Below are 19777 nucleotides of genomic sequence, written 5' to 3'. Positions count from 1 at the left end.
GAGAAACAGACAACACTGGTACCAGTTTGTCCTCACACATTTGTCCTTGCTCTCCGTAGTTTGTTCTCGGCTCTTCTTCCTGACTCCCTGCCCTGCTGACCTACAGGTTCATCACCAGATGCAGAGACAGTAACCTTCCGTAATCTTCACCAGCTCCCCTTTGTGGTCTTAGGAACTTTGATCCTTTAGCTGTCCCTTTCTGAGACGTTATTAATTTCCTTAGCTTCTCCCCAAATTGTGTAAGGTCTAATCTCTGTAGTAATTCCCTTATTCACATCACTCATAGTGGTCCTGCTTTCCTGGTCAAACCCTAACTGATACAGGCACCATATCTGTGCAACATACCTTCTTGTGAATAACAGGACCCTCTAGGGGAATTACTCTCTGAGTGCTCTTCAAGCTAAATTTGGTGTACCTTGACAGAGCAAAGGAAACAATAATTAACTTTACAGTGACCTAATGTTGTCAAGATATTGAAGTCTGCCAATGTCTCCTAATTTTGAATTAAAGATTCAGTACAAATAAGGTTCATGTTAATAGGAGAACACATTCTTATTATTATGAAATCTAAAATAAAAAGTAAGTGTCCTTTTTTTATAGCACCATTAATAGGAACCAGGAGACTTCAGTGACCAGGAAATGTTATGCTGTTTGCATACTAACAAAAAGATATTTGAAACGTATTGTAGACAGTTGGATGATTATATAAGATGTACACTTATTGCTTTTAGCATAGGCAATTTTAATATATATCTTGATAGGGATCTGGAAGAATAAAGTGTTATTTCATTTAATTAGAGTGAAAACGTGAGATCACTTAACTTGGCAATTATTTGTGTCTCGGAAGGAACAGAGAGAACTCATCAGAAAGCAGTGGAACATTGTTAGTTCCTGTGTTCTTAAAATTTTTTACACTAGTGAGTGAAGTACGTCTCAGATGTAAACCTCTAGTCAGGGGTTCTTGTGGGAAACAACATACCATTTGTTTCTTAAGACGAGTAACTTTTTGAATTGAACCCTTGTGTCCTACGAGAGGTTGTGTATAATACAGCATGATTTTGAGAATATTTTATTGGCTTATTTTCCCTCAACATCACATTAGAATTTAGAATCAAATTTTCTTTTCTGTATTTTTCACTCAGTGATCGTTGTTACCAGCTTGTGAGTTTGAAATCACAATCTCATGCAGTTCTTCATCTTGAATTCCTCATTCCCCACAGAGTTGGGCCTCATTTAAGCACAGAATACTATGGTTGTAGGGCGGCTGAGAGTAGGGAGCCACTGGAGGGGTGGGGTGTTGTACGAAGGAACAAGAGCTGATGACAGGCACTAAGAAGGCAGAGGGGGGGAAAAAAAAGAAGGCAGAGGGAAGGGTGCAGAAAGGGGGGAAATCTATAAAGTTCCTCATCTATAAAATGGGGGTTTGGGGCCAGATCGCTCATTTTCAAATACATTTTATTTACAGAACCATTTGTTTAAATGCAGTCCTCCAAAGAAAACTCAGTATTTAAAACAAAAGTACTCTGATTGGGGAAGGGTCAGACACATCCCTACTCCCCCACATCTTATTTCCCTGCCTCCTATGAGTAAAACTACTTTTGAATAAAGTATACAAGCTAGAAAACGTTTGAAAACTGTTGGTTCCCATATTCTCATTTTATAGTTGAGAGAACTGAAGTTCAGAGACTTTTCCAAAATGAAACACTTAGTCAAAACTGAGACTAGAACCTGTGTCCTGATTTCCAAATATCTGATTTTTCAACTTTTTATGTGGGGTTCTGGCTAAGTCCATATACTCTTTTAATTACTGTTGTCAAATCTACATCCTCACATTTAACTTTCCTTTATAAAACTGCAACAATGATATGGAATCAGAATCTTTGAAATAAGATCTTTCTGTATTAATCCTGCCAAGAGGTTTATTTTTGGTTCATTTTCCTTTTTTGGAATAGTGTGTGAAAATCATGAGTATATAAATGCTGTTTGATAATGAAAATAAGGGTGATGATTTTAAACCATTGTGTGCCTATCTGCCACAATAAGAATGTGGTCTGCTACAGTAGAAGGTTATTAATAAGTGAGCTTATATAATAAATATTTATTGTGCATCATGGCAGCTGGTCTCCAGAAATGGTGGTCAGTAAACTGGCTTGCAGGTATTCGTGCCTTTTTGTAGTCCCTTCAAACGTTGAACCTGGGCTGACCTTGATTCATTTTAATGAATAGAATGTGGTAGAAGTGATGCTATGCCAATTCTGGTCTTAAGCCTTAAGAAGCCTGGCAGCTTCCACTTCTGTGTTTTTGGAAGATCTAAGCCGACATGTAAGAAGTCTGGCAATCCTGCTGGAAAGACCACATGGAGAAACCTTATGGTGAGTGAGAAGGCCTGAAACTGTAGAGAAAGAGAGAGAAGAAGAGGGAGAGAGATTGATTGATTTAGCTGGGAGAGAGAGTGAGAGAGAGAAATCAATTGATTCAGCTGTTCCAGAGACCCACTGAGCCTGGACTTCAGCCATCTCTGTGAAGGGGCCACACAGCCTGGGCCGTTTAGTCCAGCCAAGCCCCCAGATGACTGCAGCCCAAAGATTGTTTTATGTTTATTGTTTTATGTTTAACAGTCACAGTCCTTTTTAAACACTGTCCTTTTAAACACAGTCCTTTTTTAATACAACTGTCTCCAAACATCTCTTTGAATTTTGTTCTATTGTTGATGGTTCTTTGTGCTTATCAGGGTTTCATGACGTCATATTCTTTTTCTGAGCCATTTCTCTGGCCCAAGACTGTCTTATTTGGCCATTGTTGCACAGAGTATTGTCAAATTTCATCTGAAGTTGAGATGAGAAAAAGTTGTAGCTTTCAGGGTGGCAACTCCTAGGATTTCTGGGTTCTCTATTGTCCCTTGCATCATGCTTATAGATAGGCCTGTTCTTTTCATGAGCTCACCTTTTTTTGTAGAATCTTGTTAAATACAGCTAGGAATGACCAGAGTACACTAGTAACATTTTGTTTTGCATTCTCTTCACCCAAAGCCATAAATTTATTAGGTTTATTACCTGCTGTTTAAGTTATTGCAGGTGAAAATTTCACCAAATATTTGATCCTTGCATAACACAGGTCACCATTTTTCTAGCTCCGAATAATAGTTTCCGTGCCACCTGCTATCTGGTGCAGAAGATAGGGCCACATAGCAGCACCTCACTTCTAGGTACCAATTTCTGTATTAGTCAACTTTACTCCAGTAACAGTATCTTAGGGGCTTGCAACAACAAAACATTTATTTCTCATTCACATGGCTTGTATCCTGTGGTCAACTGTGGCCCTACTCCAAGTGTCTTCTCATTCTGGATCATGTTAAAGGAGAAGTACCTCTATGGGACAGTCCCATTTCCCATTCTTACGGCAGAGGAAAAGATCAAGAGCCCTGGAAGAAGCTCCTGATGCTTCATAAAGCTTCTGTTTAGATGTGGCATACATCAAGTGACCAAAACAGGGCAAGTGGCCTAGCCCAGTACCAGTGAGGTGAGGGGGTATGCTCCCTCTGCAGGAGGAATGGCAAGCCATATAACAGTAGTAGGTCATCCCTTCAGAAGGAAGAAGGTAGTGAATAATGCAAGCAAAATACCATCCACCATAAACATGTATATGCATTTCTTTTGCTCATATTTTCACTTCAGACAGTCACTCTGTTGGACCCAACCTTTTCGCTCTTTGATTTACCTGTTACCCTGATCAGTCATGCTATATATAGGTGTTAACTTTGCTCTTTTTTTAAATTAATTTTTAAATTTTATTTTTTTAAATTGGGGGTTGACATATAGCATTATATTAATTTCAGCTGTAAAACATAACGATTCAAATTTTTATATACTGCAAAATGATTACCACAGTAAGTCTAGTTAACATCCATCACCATACATAGTTACAAAACTTTTATTTCTTCTTGAGAACTTTTAAGACATACACTCCTTAACAACTTTCAAATATGCAATACAGTATCGTTAAATATAGTCAGTCACCATGCTGCATATTATATTCTCATGATTTATTTATTTTATGACTGGAAGTTTGTACCTTTTGACCACCTTCATCCGTTTTGCCCATCCCCCATCCCCACCTCTGGCAACCACCAATCTTTCCTCTATCTATGAGCTTGCTGTTTTTGTTTTTTAGATCTCACATATAAGTGAGATCATTTGGTATTTGTCTCTCTCTGTCAGACTTATTTCACTTAGCATAATGCCCTCAAGGTCCATCCGTGTTGTCACAAATGGCAAGATTTCATCCTTTTTTTTACAGCTGAATAATATTCCATTCTGTATATGTACCACGTCTTCTTTATTCATTCATTCATCGATGGACACTTAGGTTGTTTCTATATCTTGGCTGTGGTAAATAATGCTGAAGTAAACATATGGGTACAGATATCTTTTCGAGTTAGTGGTTTTCTCCTTTGGATAAATACGCAGAAGTGGAATTGCTATGCCATGTGGTAATTCTATTTTTAATTTTTTGAGGAACCTTTATACTGTTTTCAACAGTGGCTGCACCAAATTGCATTCCCACCAACAGTACACAGGGTTCCCTTTTCTCTGCATCCTCGCCAACACTTGTTATTTCTTGTCTTTTTGATAATAGCCATTCTATCAGGTATGAGTTAATAATCTCATTATGGTGTTGAGTTGCATTACCTTCATGATTAGTGATGATGAGCACCTTTTCATGTATCTGTTGGCCATCTGTATGTCTTCTTTGGAAAAATGTCTGAATGTTCCTGAATGTTCCTCTGCCCATTTCTTAATTGTTGCATTGTATGAGTTCTTCATATATTTTGGATATTAACCCCTTATCAGGTAGATGATTTGGAGATATTTTCTTTCATTCTGTAGATTGCGTTTTCATTTTGTTGATGATTTCCTTTGCTGTCAACTGCTGCCTTCTTGCTTCTCGTTTCTCTACTTGCTTGCAGCTGCCTACTCCCATTTCAGACTTGCTCATATCTGCATTCTGGCTTGTGAAACCATCAGCTTTGCTCTAACTATCCCTGCTCTCCTACTACTTCTCCAATTCTGATATGTGAGGAAAAAAAACAAAGCCTTTGAAAATTCCAACTTTAGATTAACTGTAGGCTAATGATCAAATTATTGTGCAGTTTTACTTGAAGCATGAAAAATTAGCTACCTTTGGTAGCTAGGACTAGAAGATTCTATTCTACTATTATATCTGAGAACTTTGGTAAACTACTCAATATAATTTATCATTGGAAGTTAAATTCTGATTTAGAAGAGACAGTCACTTCTCTTATAATTCTGGATAGGATAAACATGGTCTTCTCGGAGTGTTAATTTTACTTGAAGATAAAAACCTTTTTTGAATTTTTATTCTTTTGAAAGGTTTTATTCTGATGTGGAAGAATGTCTTTAATACACTGTTGAGTAAAGAAAGTAAATTTCTGATCAATGTTATAGAACGGTTCAATTTATATATAGTTTTTTTCTGTGCACATACAAAAATATGTATATATAAAGGTATCTATATAGCTATTTGTCTATTGATACATACTACACTGATAAGTGTGTTTCTAGGGAACAGGGATGGAAGACTTTTATTTTTTTCTTTATATAATCTTGTTATATTTAAATTTTTACAAGTATATATTATCCTGTCAATAAAAAGAAAAAGATAGCACAAAAGTCACTAAAATTTTGTTGCCGATGTAAAAGTAAAATCTGTGAATTCTTTTTGTGTGTCAGTAAATCTCATTTTATGAAAATTTAGAAAGAGGAACATTTCCATGCAAAGTGAGTTATTGGGAAGCTTACTTTGCGTGTATTTTGGGAATGTGGAGTTAGTCATACCGCCTGTCGGAAGGCATGGTGGCTAGTGTAGCAGGGAGCAGTAATGCTGACACTTCCTGAGAGGGCTGGTTGTGTTGATCTGCAAGACTCCTCTGAACATGTGCAAAACCAGCACAGCCAGTTCTTTTGAAAAGCAAGTGTGTCGTCTTTCTAAGTAGTGTTTTTTATTTGTTTGTTGTTTATGTTTTTTGGCTCCTCAAATTGGTTCAATTTCCTGCCACAATTGTGCTCTTTCACGTATTTAGTTCTGTTAAATTCTATCTTTCTCTACAGTGATTTTTTTTTCAGTTACCCCCAACTAGCAGAAATTATGGTTTTAAAAATAATTATTCATGTCAGCATTTATGTTCCTTAAAAATAGTGTGTTTAAAAATTGTATTTCCTTAAGGAATATGGATTGGTGGTTAAAATAGTGATAACAATAACAATAATAGAATAGCTAACATTTACTGAGAGCTTACTATTTGCCAAATACTGTTCTAAGTGCTATACATGTATGAACTCATTTCATCCTCCAGACAATCCTGTTAGGGAAATGATTCACATTTTATAGACGTAGAACCTGAAGCATAGAGAAGTTAAGTAAGTTGCCCTACCATACCTAGCTTGAAACTAATGAAAATATGTTAGATGGAAATTCTGACCAACCTAAAATCATTAAGGGCAGTGACAGAGATTGCCTTGTGCTCCCACAGTGGCCTTCACTGTGACCATGATGATGATAGATAGCACCACTCCCACTTCACTAGGGAATCTGCTAAAGGAGAAGAGCCAGCCTACAAAGTACATATTTAAGACACAAGTTTGCAATTTCAGAAAAAATGACCGGGTTAGAAGCAATACAATGAAGTCACTACCACAGACAAACGAACAAACTAACAAAAAATGCTTTAAACTCCCTCCAAGGTCATTGTCAGAATATCTTTGGAGGGTAAAGTTCATTTAATAGGGAAAATTTGGAGAAGCCCAATCGAACAGATGGATGAAAGAGTGCAAGAAAAGGCAGCCAGGCTGAAAATGACACATTTTACTTTGCTCAAGAGTACTTGGATGAGAAACTGAAATTAACCACATTCTTTGTCTTATTATTGTATTATGGCATTAATTTAATAATTTGGCCAATTTTTTTGTTTTTTTCTTTACTATATTTATTATGTTGATATCTGGTAAGACATTTAAATTGTTCTGTTTCTTGGTGGTAAAATAACTGGTAAAGAAATTTCCTACACTTACAAGAGTCTCATTAAGAAGCAGGTTTTGTGCTGAAAAAAAAAATATACACAGTGAGAAAATCTTTCAGAGGCTAAATTTAAGGGGAAATATCCAGTATCAGGTTCTATCTTGGATTGACTGTTTGCATAATGCACAAGGCTACACTCGTTATCTGTTCTCATAACAATGATGTGATTAGAGTTTCTGGAATGGTAACTAATTATGTTAGCTGCTATTTCACATTATATCCCATATTAGGAAGATTATTTTGGCAAGAGATTCATAGTTTCTCAAAGTTCAAATTGTTTTAGTTTTGATATATTTATTTGGGGGAAGGTAAATTCTAACATTAAAACATTATAAATGTTTTATGGAGAGCATATGGTATGTTGTCAAAAATGTTTATTTGAAACTTATAGATTGGCCTTGTTCTCATTTATCATAATCACTCGAAAGATAAAAAATAATTAAGAGTTGACATGTTTGCTTTTTGATATTAGTTGCTGCTAAAGTTATCTTGGGAGTAATATTTCATCTTTGAATCAAACTGTAAATAACAGACGAGACAAATGGAGACTGTCTTTTAAGTGATAAGGCATCCTTATTCTATTCTTATAGTGTTTTTCCTATAATACATGTAAAGCAATAACTGGAATGATTAATTACTTTTGATTTAGTGAATGAAGGCATGGCAATTAAGCAGAAAGGCCTCAATATTTAATATTTATTTCTATCCTTCTTCTTATATGTTAATTCCCTAAATGAAAACTGAACCATCTATTGTTGAATTTTCCTCCAGTTTTTTCCTCCTTTTGTTCTGGTATTAGTGGGCCTACACTTTCAATATTAATACTAATTATGGATTATTATTAGATATAAACAATATCATATGGCATTTAAGAATACTTCTGATTTCTTTTATAGATTTCCTTGTCTGTCCTACTCCATCAATGGTAGCTTGTATTGTCAGTTGTAGTTTAATGTAAATATCTCCCTAGCTAGACTATAAATAATGTTCTTTGAGGAAAGGGATGATTCTTTGACTATTTTATATTCTCAGTGTCTAACTCAACATTTGATTGTTTAAGATAGTTTTAGCAAAGTTACCTTTATAAATATTCAAGGAATTTTTAAAATATTAAATTTGTGCGTATTCTACTAAGTTTGAGTCTCCAAATGTAGAGAAAATATTTTGAGACTGTTAAAAGCCAATCAATTAATTTTATCAGCGTATCATTCTTCAGCAAGATACTTTGATTATTGCTGATTTTTCTTCTGAGATAAAATACTCTCTTGATTTTAAGAAGAAGAAAACAGAATATATAAAACATTTATGGCATGATATGGAAATATATTTTTCTGTATCTTCATGGGTCATTATTGTTCACCTAGATATCTTTAAAAAATTTTTAATTTACCTTCTAGGTACTTATTTTTCTTTAATACAATTATGAATGTGGGTGGGCTTGTTGCTCAGAGTGGTTTCAATTTTTTAATTGAAAAAAGGAGATAAATAAAAGAATAATAAAATGTGCTTTGATGTAAAAGTTTTTAAAATGGAGAATTAAATGCATCATGTTGGGTTAAATAAATACCAAGTATTAAATAATTTATAGCAGATATCTGACCAAAATATATGGAAGCAGGAGGACAGATCACACAGGAGGATAGAACACTGCTTCTTACTATGTAAACAGGTAAAACTTCATGTAGGATGTGACATTTCAAATGGGTCTAAATGGAACAGAGAAGTTAGAGAGGCAGGACAGGGGAGAAGGGCTTTTCAGGAGGAAGCCAAGAAGCGAGAAGGCATCTGCATGCTTGGAGACTGTGTGGTAGGGAGTAGCAGAAGATGAGAACAGAGATGGAAGATAGAGATACAATGATGAAGGATCTTATATTTGTTTCCCAGGGTTGTTATAACAAATTACCCCAAACTTGGTGGCTTAAAGCAGTAGAAATTATTCTCTGACAGTGCTGAAAGCCGGAACTCCAAAGTCAAGGTGTTGGGAAAGGTTTATTTATTTATTTATTTTTCTGGAGGCTCTGAGGGAGAATCCATCTCTTACCTCTCTCCTAGCTTGTGGTGGCTGCCAGCAATCCTTGATGTTCCTTGGCCTGTAGATGTATCACTCCAATCTCTGCTTCTGTCTTCACATTGCCTTCTCTTCTATGTATCTCTGTTTTCTGTTCTGTATCTTATAAGGAAAACTGCCACTGGATTTAGGCCTAAGTCCAGGATGCTCTTATCTTGAGATCCTTAACTTAATTACATCTGCAAAGACCCTCTTTCTAAATAAGGTCACATTCACAGGTTCTGGGAGGACATGTCTTTTGGAAGGCTGCCATTCAACCCACTACATGTCTTTGACAAGGACTTATGTCTATAAATAGAGTTTATTTTTTAAAAAAGTTTATAAGTAAGGCTGTGCCATTATTACACTTGTTATGTGGAAGACAATACTGTTCAGTAGAGAACTGGACAGTTAATGAAGGCTTGAATTAAGGCAAGTGGGTTTGGAGAAGAGTATCTGGTTTCAAAGAGAAATTTCTAAAGTAAAATATATAGAATTGAATGACCTAAGGTGGGGAGGAGCGAGAGTGATGTTGGAGATGATAAATTTGAGGTGTCTGTGAGATATTTAGGAGCAAATTTCTCGTAGCAATTGTAAATGTGGGTTGGGGATTCAGGGGAGAGCTTGTGTGGTTGACTGTCAAATTGGTGGCTCCCAGTGAACCACAGCTGTAAGGATTCACATCCTTGTCCCTCCTCTGCAGTTAGCTTGGCTATATGATTGGCTTTGGCCAATGGGATATTAAGTATGATGCAACCTTGGTAAGCTCTTGCACATTGGGCTTATCTTCTTGAAACACTCCCCCTTGGAACGCAGATGCCACACTGTAAGGAAGGACAGGTTGTTCTTCTGGAGAGAGAAGCCATATGAAGAAGAACTGGAGGATGAGACAGTGAGAAAACTGGAGGCCTCTGTGGCAAGAAGCCTCCTGGAGGAGAAATGAGTAACCCCAGCACTGAGGTCCTGGATGTGTGTAAGAGGCCTTCTTGGAGGTTCCAGTGCATTCCAGCGGCCAGCTAAATGCAGCCATAGGAGCGATTCCTGCTAATACCAAGTGGCACAGAAGAACCACTGGTCAACCCACACAACTGTGATAAGTAAACAAACAAACAAACAAAAAACACCCCTTAGTTTTAAGCAACTAAATTTTGAGGTGGTTTGTTATGCATGTGTTATGGACTAAATGTTTGTGTCCTGCAAAATTCATATGTTTAAGCCCTCACCTCCAATGTGATGGTACTCAGAAATGGGGCCTTTGGGAGGTAGTTAAGGTTAGGTGAGGTCTTGAGGGTGAGGCCCTGGTTTGAAGAGATTAGTGCCTTAATAAGAAGGGACACCAGAGAGCTTTCTCTCTCTCTCTCTCTGCCATGTGAGGACACAGTGAAAAGGCAGCCATCTGCAAGCCAGGAAGAGAGCTCTCACTAGAACACAGCCATGCTAGTACCTGACCTGACCTCAGACTTTCGGCCTCCAGAACTGTGAGAAATACATTTCTGTTGTTTAAGACACCTAGTCTATAGTATTTCGTTATGGCAGCCCAGTTAAATAAGATAGCATCTGTTGGTAGAAAACGGAATCACCTTGGAACATAATATATGGATTGGGGAGTATAAAAACAGGAGATGCAGTCATGGGAATGGACCTTAAATGAGTAATTGCAACAATTAAGGAAGGCCACAGGAGGTGGAGAAACTAGTGAGATATACTGAGAAATGATGGTTACTCACTGTTTTGAGAGAATGTAATTCAAATCCATTCAAGTAATACAGAATCAGGAAATGGTGCTGTTGAGAAAAAGTTTCACGAACAGAGCACTATCATAAAACTAGTATGAGGATTAAAATAGACATTATATCTGACACTTGGGAGGCCATTGAATGACACTGGTGAATAAACTCTGAATCTTAGGGCTGCAGATGATCTCAGAGCAGCACTCCCAAATAGAACTTTCTAAGATATACACAGTCCAATATGGTAGCCATTAGCCACACATGGCTATTGGGCACTTGAAGTGTGAGTAGTTTCCCAAAGAACTGAATTTATAATTTTATTTAATTTTAATTAATTAACATTTAAATTTAGTTAGCCACATGTGGCTAGTGGATACCATATGGGATAGCACAGTACTGGGAGCACTAAATCTAAGGAAGCTGAGGTCCTTGTAAGTTAAATATGAGAGCTATATTTTGTTCAAAGATAATTTGGGGAGAAATAGCTAAAAATGGTAATAGTGAGGGGAGGGAAAAAAGACAATTGAAATGGCGTAAAAAAGAAAATTTAACATTAAAATATTTTAAACAGAAAGTATGCCATTGTAATTTGTTGTACATGACTATTGCTAAGAGTGTAAGAGCTATTGAGGGCAACCTGTTAATTTGATTAGTGATACTAGGAATTAAGTCAGTTATACTTTGTAACACAGCTATACTTGTCCAAGTAGCGTGTAAATGCGTGCTTCAGAATTTATGTGCACAGTTTCTTCTTCTGCAGTTAAAGAAACAGACTTCATTCCCAAATGCCCAGCTGGACAGTGCTAATCTAATTTCTCCCTCCTGGTGTATATTAATCCACACAGTTACTTTATATATTTACCATTCTCTTGTGAGTTACTATGGGTTACAAAATTTCACTGGATTAAGGTGAAATCACTACTGGAATAGGGAGTGACAATTTAAACAGGCACATGTAGAGACTCTACACAAATAGAATGGGAAAAAAAGGTGCTTACAAAATTTAAAACCAGGTAAGGTACCTGTAATGGTTAATTTTATGTGATAAATTGAGTGGGCCATAGAGTACCCAGATTAAACATTGTTTCTGTGTCTGTGAGAATATTTCTGGATGAGACGAACATTTGAATTGGTGGACTCAGCTCTTCCCAATGTGGGTGGGCATATCCAGTCCATTGAAGGCCTGAATAGAACAAAAGGTGGAGGAAGAAGGAATTCACCCTTTTTCCCCTGCCTAACTGCTTGAGCTGGGACATCTCATCTCATCTCATCTTCTCCTGCCCTCAGACTGGGATTTACATCATTTGCTCCTCTTGCTCTCAGGCCTTCAAACTCAGACTGAATTACACTACTGGCTTTCCTGGATTTCCATCTTGCAGACAGCAGGTCATGGGACTTCTCATCCTCCATAATCATGTGAGCCAGTTCCTCCTAATAAATCTGTCTCTGTCTCTATCTCTATCTCTGTCTCTATCTCCATCTCCATCTGCATCTCTCTTTTCTCTCTCTGTATATAATCCTATTGGTTCTGTGTTCTCTGGAGAACCCTGAGTAACACAACACCTCAGGTTTTGGATTTGGTATAGACTATGACCAATTCTGGTAATGAAATTTCTATAAAGGTAAACATCTCTGTGGAAGTTTTCATCTTTTTGGAATGGGAATAACCCATCTTCTGTTTGATCCTATGGACTCCTATTTCCTAAAAGAATACTATGCCAATTTTAATTAATTTTGAAGTGAATGTTTCATTTTGAAAATTGGATCAACGTATCTGATGATGTTTACTGGCCACATAATGGAAGTCTGTTTTAGGAGATGGAGTGATTATGAGACAAGCTTAGGCAACAGAATTTCATTGGCTTCAAGAGGTTGGTATCGAGTTCTGGGATGTACCGGTGGGAAGGAACCAGGAGCAGATCAGAGGTTGTGCTTGGCAGGTGACTTTGGAGGAGTTAGGTGTCTGCTCTGGATCTCAATTTACACATGTGTGAAATGAAAGTGGAGTATTAGATGATCTCTAAGGTTTCATCCAGTACTAAAATTTAATAGGTCTTCTTTGGAATAACAAAAGTTACCTTGCAAGTAACCCAGTGCTTTGCATGTTGCTCAATAAATTTTAATTGACAATGGCAGTGATGGAGTAATGAATACTTGGATCGTTATTCTTGAAAACTAGTTATTCTTGAAAACTACAAATAGGAGGGCCCCTTTATCTTCTCCAATGAGAGGCTACTTGGTCAATATTTACAACTTGGTGGAAAGGGGGAAGTGTAGATAGGGAGGGAGTCTGCAGAGTTTCTTACTTGAGCTGACTATCTTCACAATATTGTATCTTTTCAGGGTGAGTGCCATAGAGGGTTTTGTTGACTGCAAATGTAATTGTAGTGTGTATTATAGACAGTTTTGGTGGAATTAGCAGGGAGCAGAAGAGGGCAGAATTACACAGAAAATTCTCTGGAGTTATAGCATCCATTATTTCCTAAGGGGACTTCTTCAAGGTTCCATTTTGGGCCAATTATTTTCCATTTGCCCCTGCAGATCTTACACAAATCCCTTGTCTTATCCTACTCTCTGCCCAGGAGGGATGACATATGGATTCCATCAACAAGCTCCTAACCTCTAGCTTCTAGCTAGGTCTGGTCAGGATATGAGGGAGAGAGAAAAATGAAATCAAGGTATTTATTCCCGATATCCCATCCTTTGAGGTCAGCTTGAGCTGTCCATGTCCTTTGACAGGTTGTCACTGCTTCTCTGAAGGCAATAGTCACTACACAAGTCTCTCTTCTTCTGGGTCCTGGTAACTGTTCCCTTCCTGCTCTTATCAGGTCTAGGGATGGTGACTTCTCTGCTGCTGTGAGTCCCAAGTTCCTTCACTATCCTCGTGGTTTACCTGTGTAATTAGTTCCTTTGTAAATTAACCCTCTTAGAATTACTTTGAGTGTGGTCTATTTCCTGCTGGAACCATGACTAATAGCTATACCATTCTACAAATGGAGAATGAAGATGAAATGGCAGCTGGTGCCAGATTGTCACACATCTTATCATGCAGCCCTCCATCACAGCCCTCTGGAGCATCTTAATTGTGCCCTCTGTCACCTTTCATTTTCTTCCTCAACAGTTGACTCCTTCAGTGGCCTCATGAACCAAGCAGGGAATAAGGCTATAGCCAATTCAAAACCAAGCCACAGATGCTCAATTCCTTCTCCTACCCTTCCCAGTATTCTACTCCAACTCCTCTTGGCACTGTAGACTGTGAGATTCTCAATCAAAGGCAGAGGTTTTGTCTTGGTCTTCTTTTGTTCCTAGAGCCTGGAACATAATACATCTGAAACACCTGCTTATGTAATGAATACATGGAAGATGGAATTAAGGAAATGTCTATTTATTAAGCCCTGTTTCCAGGCAGCCCAGGGGTGGTCTGTTTCTCTCCCTTCCTTGAGGATGCTCATTGCTTTTCTTGCCTCCTTGCACAGCAGTGCTGCTCTATTCTGACCAGTCGTGTGCTGGTAAATGGCTTTTGTTGTTTTTCTATAACAGCTTTAATGAGATGTAATTCACATGCCATACAATTCACCCATTTAATATGTACAATTCAGTGTTTTTAGTATATTCACAGAATTGTGCAACCATAAATTTTAGAACATTTAATTACCCCCCCCCAAGGCCTTATACCCATTAGTGGTTACCCCTCCCCCACCAAACTTTCGTACATCTCCTCTTGCTCTCATCTCCTGGCAACCATTAATCTATGGATTTGCCTATGCTGGACATTTCATTTAAATGAAATTGTACAGTATGTGGTCCTTTGTGAGTGGCTTCTTTCACTTTGCACACTGATTTCAAGCTTCATTCAAGTTGTAGCATGTATTAGTACTTCATTCATTTTTGTTACATCTAAATTTATTCCACTATATGGATACACCACATTTTATTTATCCATTCATCAACTGGTGGGCAGTAGAATTGTTTCCTCTGAATTCTGGTAGGTGTTTGACAACTAGCAATCTGGGGAGAAAAAGTCCTTCTTCATAGCATTTGTTGATTTCCTTGGTGTAAATACCCCCATCATGGTTGATTGCAAGCTACATGATGTCACTGAACATGGAGTTGGAAAGAGATGCTAAAACAGGCTCTTGTGAGCCCCTATAAGCCAGCTCCAGCATACCACTCTGACCATCTTTACTGATGGGTCACCCAAGTTACCAGAGATGTGGCCACACACTATTACTTTAGGATAATAATAATGATAATAATAAAAGTAATACAGCAGGGAACATTTATTGAGCACTTTACATGTACCAGGCACTGTGCTAAGCTCTTTTTTCTCATTTAATTCTTGATCACAACTCATCTCCTTAGCAGCCTGCAGCTCCGAACTACCAATATTCTATGCTTGATTCAATGTCTCCTAGCTGGTCTCCCTACTGTTTCTTAAGTACTCCAAACACATTACATCTCACAACTTCAGCACACTTCCTCTAACTGTTACAGTCTTTTCCACAGATATTAACATAGCTCATTCCCTCATTTCTACCAGATCTCCCCTCAGGTATTCCCTCCTCAGAAAGGCCTTTCTACCACCTCATCACTTTATTTAATACTTTGCCAAGTTTTGTTTTTCTTCATAGCACTTATCACTGACATTCTCTTATTCTGTATACAGTTGACCCTTGAACAAAGTAGGAGTTAGGGGCGCCAACCCCTGCGAAGTTGAAAATCCGCCTATAACTTATAGTTGGCTCTCTGTATCAGTGGTTCTGCATTCATGGATTCAACCAACCCCGGATCGTGTAGTACTGTAGCATTTGCTGCTGAAAAATATCCGTGTATTAGTGGACCTGCAGTTCAAACCCCTGTTGTTCAAGGGTCAACTGTATTTATTTGTTTACTGGCTGTCTCCCCACCACACTGTAAGCTCCGTGAAGGCAGGGTCTTTTGTTCACAGTTGCATTGCCAGTGCCAAGACCATGCCCTTAATCACACTACTAAGCTGGGGAATTTGGAATTTTCAAACAAGTGCCTCTCTTCTCCCTCTCTGCTCCTCCTGCTGCTGTCAAAGGAATGTTTAGAGAACATTATGCCCCAGTCCCTGCATCTCTGTTACTGGCCCAAATCATGGTAGAGCTAGGACTCAACTGACACAGGTGGGAGACAATGCAGTGATGTGGCTGAGAGTGTACCTCCCTCTGGAGCCAGTCTCAGGACCCACATCCCAGCTCTGGCGCCACCTCACTGTGTGCGCTGGGTAAGTTACTCAACTCCTCAGAGTTTCCTATCTTTAAAACAGGATAATAAGAGTCCCTACCTCATACATCTGTTGTGAGGATTAAATTAACATGTTAATTTAAAGTGATCAACACATAGCAAGTGTTCAATACACCTTGTTGAGTACATCGTCTGGAGTAAGCTTTACTTACTGCATAAGTCACTTGTGTGTCCTGCCACATGGAAGCCCCGTAAAACTCGCTACCTGCCTCCTCTGCAGCTTTTCTATTACCCTCATCACTGGCATTCTTTTTTTTTTTTTGTAAGTGCAGTTTATTTATTTATTTAAATTAATTAATTTGTTTATTTTTGGCTGCACTGGGTCTTTGTTGCTGCACGTGGGCTTTCTCTAGTTACGGTGAGCAGGGGCTACTCTTCGTTGCGGTGTGCGGGCTTCTCATTGCGGTGTCTTTTGTTGCGGAGCACAGGCTCTAGGCACGCGGGCTTCAGTAGTTGCAGCACACAGGCTCAGTAGTTGTGGCTCACGGGCTCTAGAGTGCAGCCTCAGTAGTTGTGGCGCATGGGCTTAGTTGCTCCGCGGCATGTGGGATCGTCCCTGACCGAACCTGTGTCCCCTGCATTGGCAGGTGGATTCTTAACCACTGCGCCACCAGGGAAGTCCCGTCACTGGCGTTCTGTAAGAGCACTTCTAGATTGCCCTGCTGTCCCAGGGAACTGGATGGTTCTCCATCTGCTTTTGTTTCTCACAAAAGAGGCGACCCTTGGGCTTCAAGAAAGTGTGATCAGCCTGCTTCTCTTTCCTGGCAAATCACCTAAGCTTAGCCACTAAGTTGGAAAAGGCCTAAGGGAAACCTGGTTATTCTTAGCCTAACTAGCTGAGACTAGCCAGATCTGGAGCATCCCTAGGGCTGAGGAAAGAAAAGCTCCCACAGAGGAGAATCTTTACCCACAACCCTAAGATATTGAAAGTAAAGGAAGCCAGACTGAGTGAAGAAAGAAAGAGATGGCAAGTCATTCATGAAAAGAAGAGTAACCACCCCGTATGCAGGACTGGCTTGGAAGGAAGCCCTGAGGCCCTCAAGTCCACTTTACTATGTGCTCCTGCTAGGCAGGGTCCCTAATCCAAGGACCTGTGTTTTACACCCTCCTTCTGTGTACCACCCTCCCGTCCCCAACCCCAGGACCATGAATTTGGTTAAAGTCATGAATTGCTCAGATGGGGAACTTCATTTAGTAATTTCCATAAATCTAGTTCTGTTACTATTTACTGAACGCCCACAAGGAGCTGGGCAGTATTAGTGGGCAGTCCCAGGAATCCTAGGAGCCAAGAATCCACAGTCACATCCCAGAAAAATAATCCCCCTGTCTCTCAGCATCCTTATTTCCTCGGAGTCAGCTTCTGGGTCTGATCCATGCACAACACAAACACTTCCTAGTACCTGGGCTCCCGCGGGGCCTCTGTGAAACGCTGGAGGATTAAGGGGCGGGGAATAGGGAGGGATGGGGAGGTAAGGAAGGAAGGAGGGGGAAGGAACAAAGTGCGTCTCCCTCTTCTAATCGTGTTCCGATCAGGAGTCGGCCGTGTTCCCAGGCGCCGATTCCGGCCGGCAGTCCAGAGACTCTTCCAGGAACCGCCTGGCATCCTGGCCGCGGACTTCGGCTGGTCTGGCGCTCGCGTCTCCCTCCTCCCACCTCTCTCCTCTCTCCGGGATCCGTGCCTCACTCAGGGGCGTGTCCTGCCCTACCTCCCTTTCACAGTGGTCCACTCATCCTGTTACAGCGACGGCGGCGGCGGCGGCGGCGGCGGCAGCCAGAGCAAGAGCAGCGGTAGCTCGGGGTTTTCAGAACGAGCGGCAGCAGCTCTGTGGGGGCACCTGTGCGGCGCAGAAGTAGCAGGACCGGGGGTGGGGTTCGTGCCAGCCGCTGAGCCCGAACGGAGGGGCGCTTCCCAGCCCCTTAGGATTCCACTGCTCCGCAGAATTTCGGCCCGGAGCTGGGAATACTGGTGGGGTGTCATGTGCAGGGCCGGCTAGACGGCTGGGGCAGGGAAACATTTGGTCCAAGTGTAGAGAGGCAGAGAAAGCTGTGTCTGGGACCATGACAGCCTCCCGCCTGGACTTTGGGGAGGTGGAAACTTTCCTGGACAGGCACCCAGAGTTGTTTGAAGATTACTTGATGCGGAAGGGGAAGCAGGAGATGGTGGAGAAGTGGCTGCAGAGACACAGTCAGAGTCAGGGGGCTTTAGGCCCAAGGCCCACACTGGCTGGCACAAGCGGCGTGGCTCACGGCGGTGGCAGAGGTAGCAGCAGCGTTGGTGATGGCACCGGACCAAATGGCTCTGCTAGCAGCCAGCACACTCCGGGTGGTGGGGACTCAGGTGGGGTTCCCCTGAGTCCCAGCTGGGCCAGTGGCAGCCGCAGCGATGGGAGCCTGCAGCGGAGAGCTTCTAAGAAAGAGCTAAGGAAGAGTTTTGCCCGCTCCAAGGCCATCCACGTGAACAGGACCTACGATGAACAAGTGACCTCCCGGGCCCAGGAGCCCCTGAGCAGTGTGCGGCGGAGGGCACTTCTCAGGAAGGCCAGCTCCCTGCCCCCCACCACTGCCCACATTCTCAGTGCCCTGCTGGAATCGCGGGTGAATGTGCCTCAGTACCCCCCTACCGCCATGGACTACAAGTGCCACCTCAAAAAGCATAATGAGCGTCAGTTCTTCCTGGAACTGGTCAAGGATATCTCCAATGACCTTGACCTTACCAGTCTGAGCTACAAGATCCTCATCTTCGTCTGCCTCATGGTGGACGCTGACCGCTGCTCTCTCTTCCTGGTGGAAGGGGCAGCTGCTGGCAAGAAGAGCTTGGTCTCCAAATTCTTTGACGTGCATGCAGGAACCCCACTGCTGCCCTGCAGCTGCACAGAAAACTCAAACGAGGTGCAGGTTCCCTGGGGCAAAGGCATCATTGGCTATGTCGGGGAGCATGGAGAGACGGTCAACATTCCTGATGCCTACCAGGTAGGACTTTGCACTGTCCCCTTCCAGAGCCCCATTGGTCTGGGAACCAAGCCTTCTGTTACCCTTTGGCATCCAGGAACACGTTAATGTAGACTCTTCACAATATGAATTTTTATTTTTTAAAAATTATGTATTTATTTATTTATTTATTTATTTATGGCTGTGTTGGGTCTTCGTTTCTGTGCGAGGGCTTTCTCTAGTTGTGGTGAGCGGGGGCCACTCCTCATCACGGTGCACAATATGAATTTTGCTATTTAAATTCCTTCTGAGTTTAGACTAGTTAGAATGTTACTACACTATCTTTGATCTAATGGTCTTTTCCTAACACAGTAGCTTGTGGAAAATTCATATATCACAGGGGCTATGTTTTGTATCCAATAATACCTCGTGTTTCTCTGTCAAGATACCTTGTCTTTAAGAATGTCACTGTATGGTTTTAGAATGCAGTTGTTAGGTGCTAGAAAAAGATGTCTACTCCAGAATTCCAGTGTTAGTCTGAAGAAAATGGGCATGTTGGTGTCTCTGATGTCATTTTGGGACCGTAATGCATTTCATTCTCATTCAAGACTGGGGAGAGATCATGAGTTCCAAGGTAAGGAAGATGAGGAAAAGAGGAGGAAAGTCAGGGGAAGAATGGGCCTCCGACCCATTTATGCCTTTTTAGCAT

General features: G+C 40.6%; 1 protein-coding gene across 1 annotated transcript in view; it reads left to right on the top strand.

Annotated features, from left to right (window-relative positions):
• The first annotated feature begins 18198 nt into the window (after positions 1-18198).
• Positions 18199-19777, top strand: part of PDE11A (phosphodiesterase 11A) — a 437737-nt gene continuing 436158 nt past the window's right edge. Inside the window, exon 1 of the mRNA XM_061202501.1 lies at positions 18199-19110. Coding sequence (XP_061058484.1) covers positions 18199-19110 — 912 coding nt within the window. The remainder of the gene's footprint in view (positions 19111-19777) is intronic.

The sequence above is a fragment of the Eubalaena glacialis genome, chromosome 1 (genome assembly GCF_028564815.1).
Source record: "Eubalaena glacialis isolate mEubGla1 chromosome 1, mEubGla1.1.hap2.+ XY, whole genome shotgun sequence".
NCBI classification, from domain to species: domain Eukaryota; kingdom Metazoa; phylum Chordata; class Mammalia; order Artiodactyla; family Balaenidae; genus Eubalaena; species Eubalaena glacialis.
This window is presented reverse-complemented; position numbering and strand designations above follow the sequence as displayed.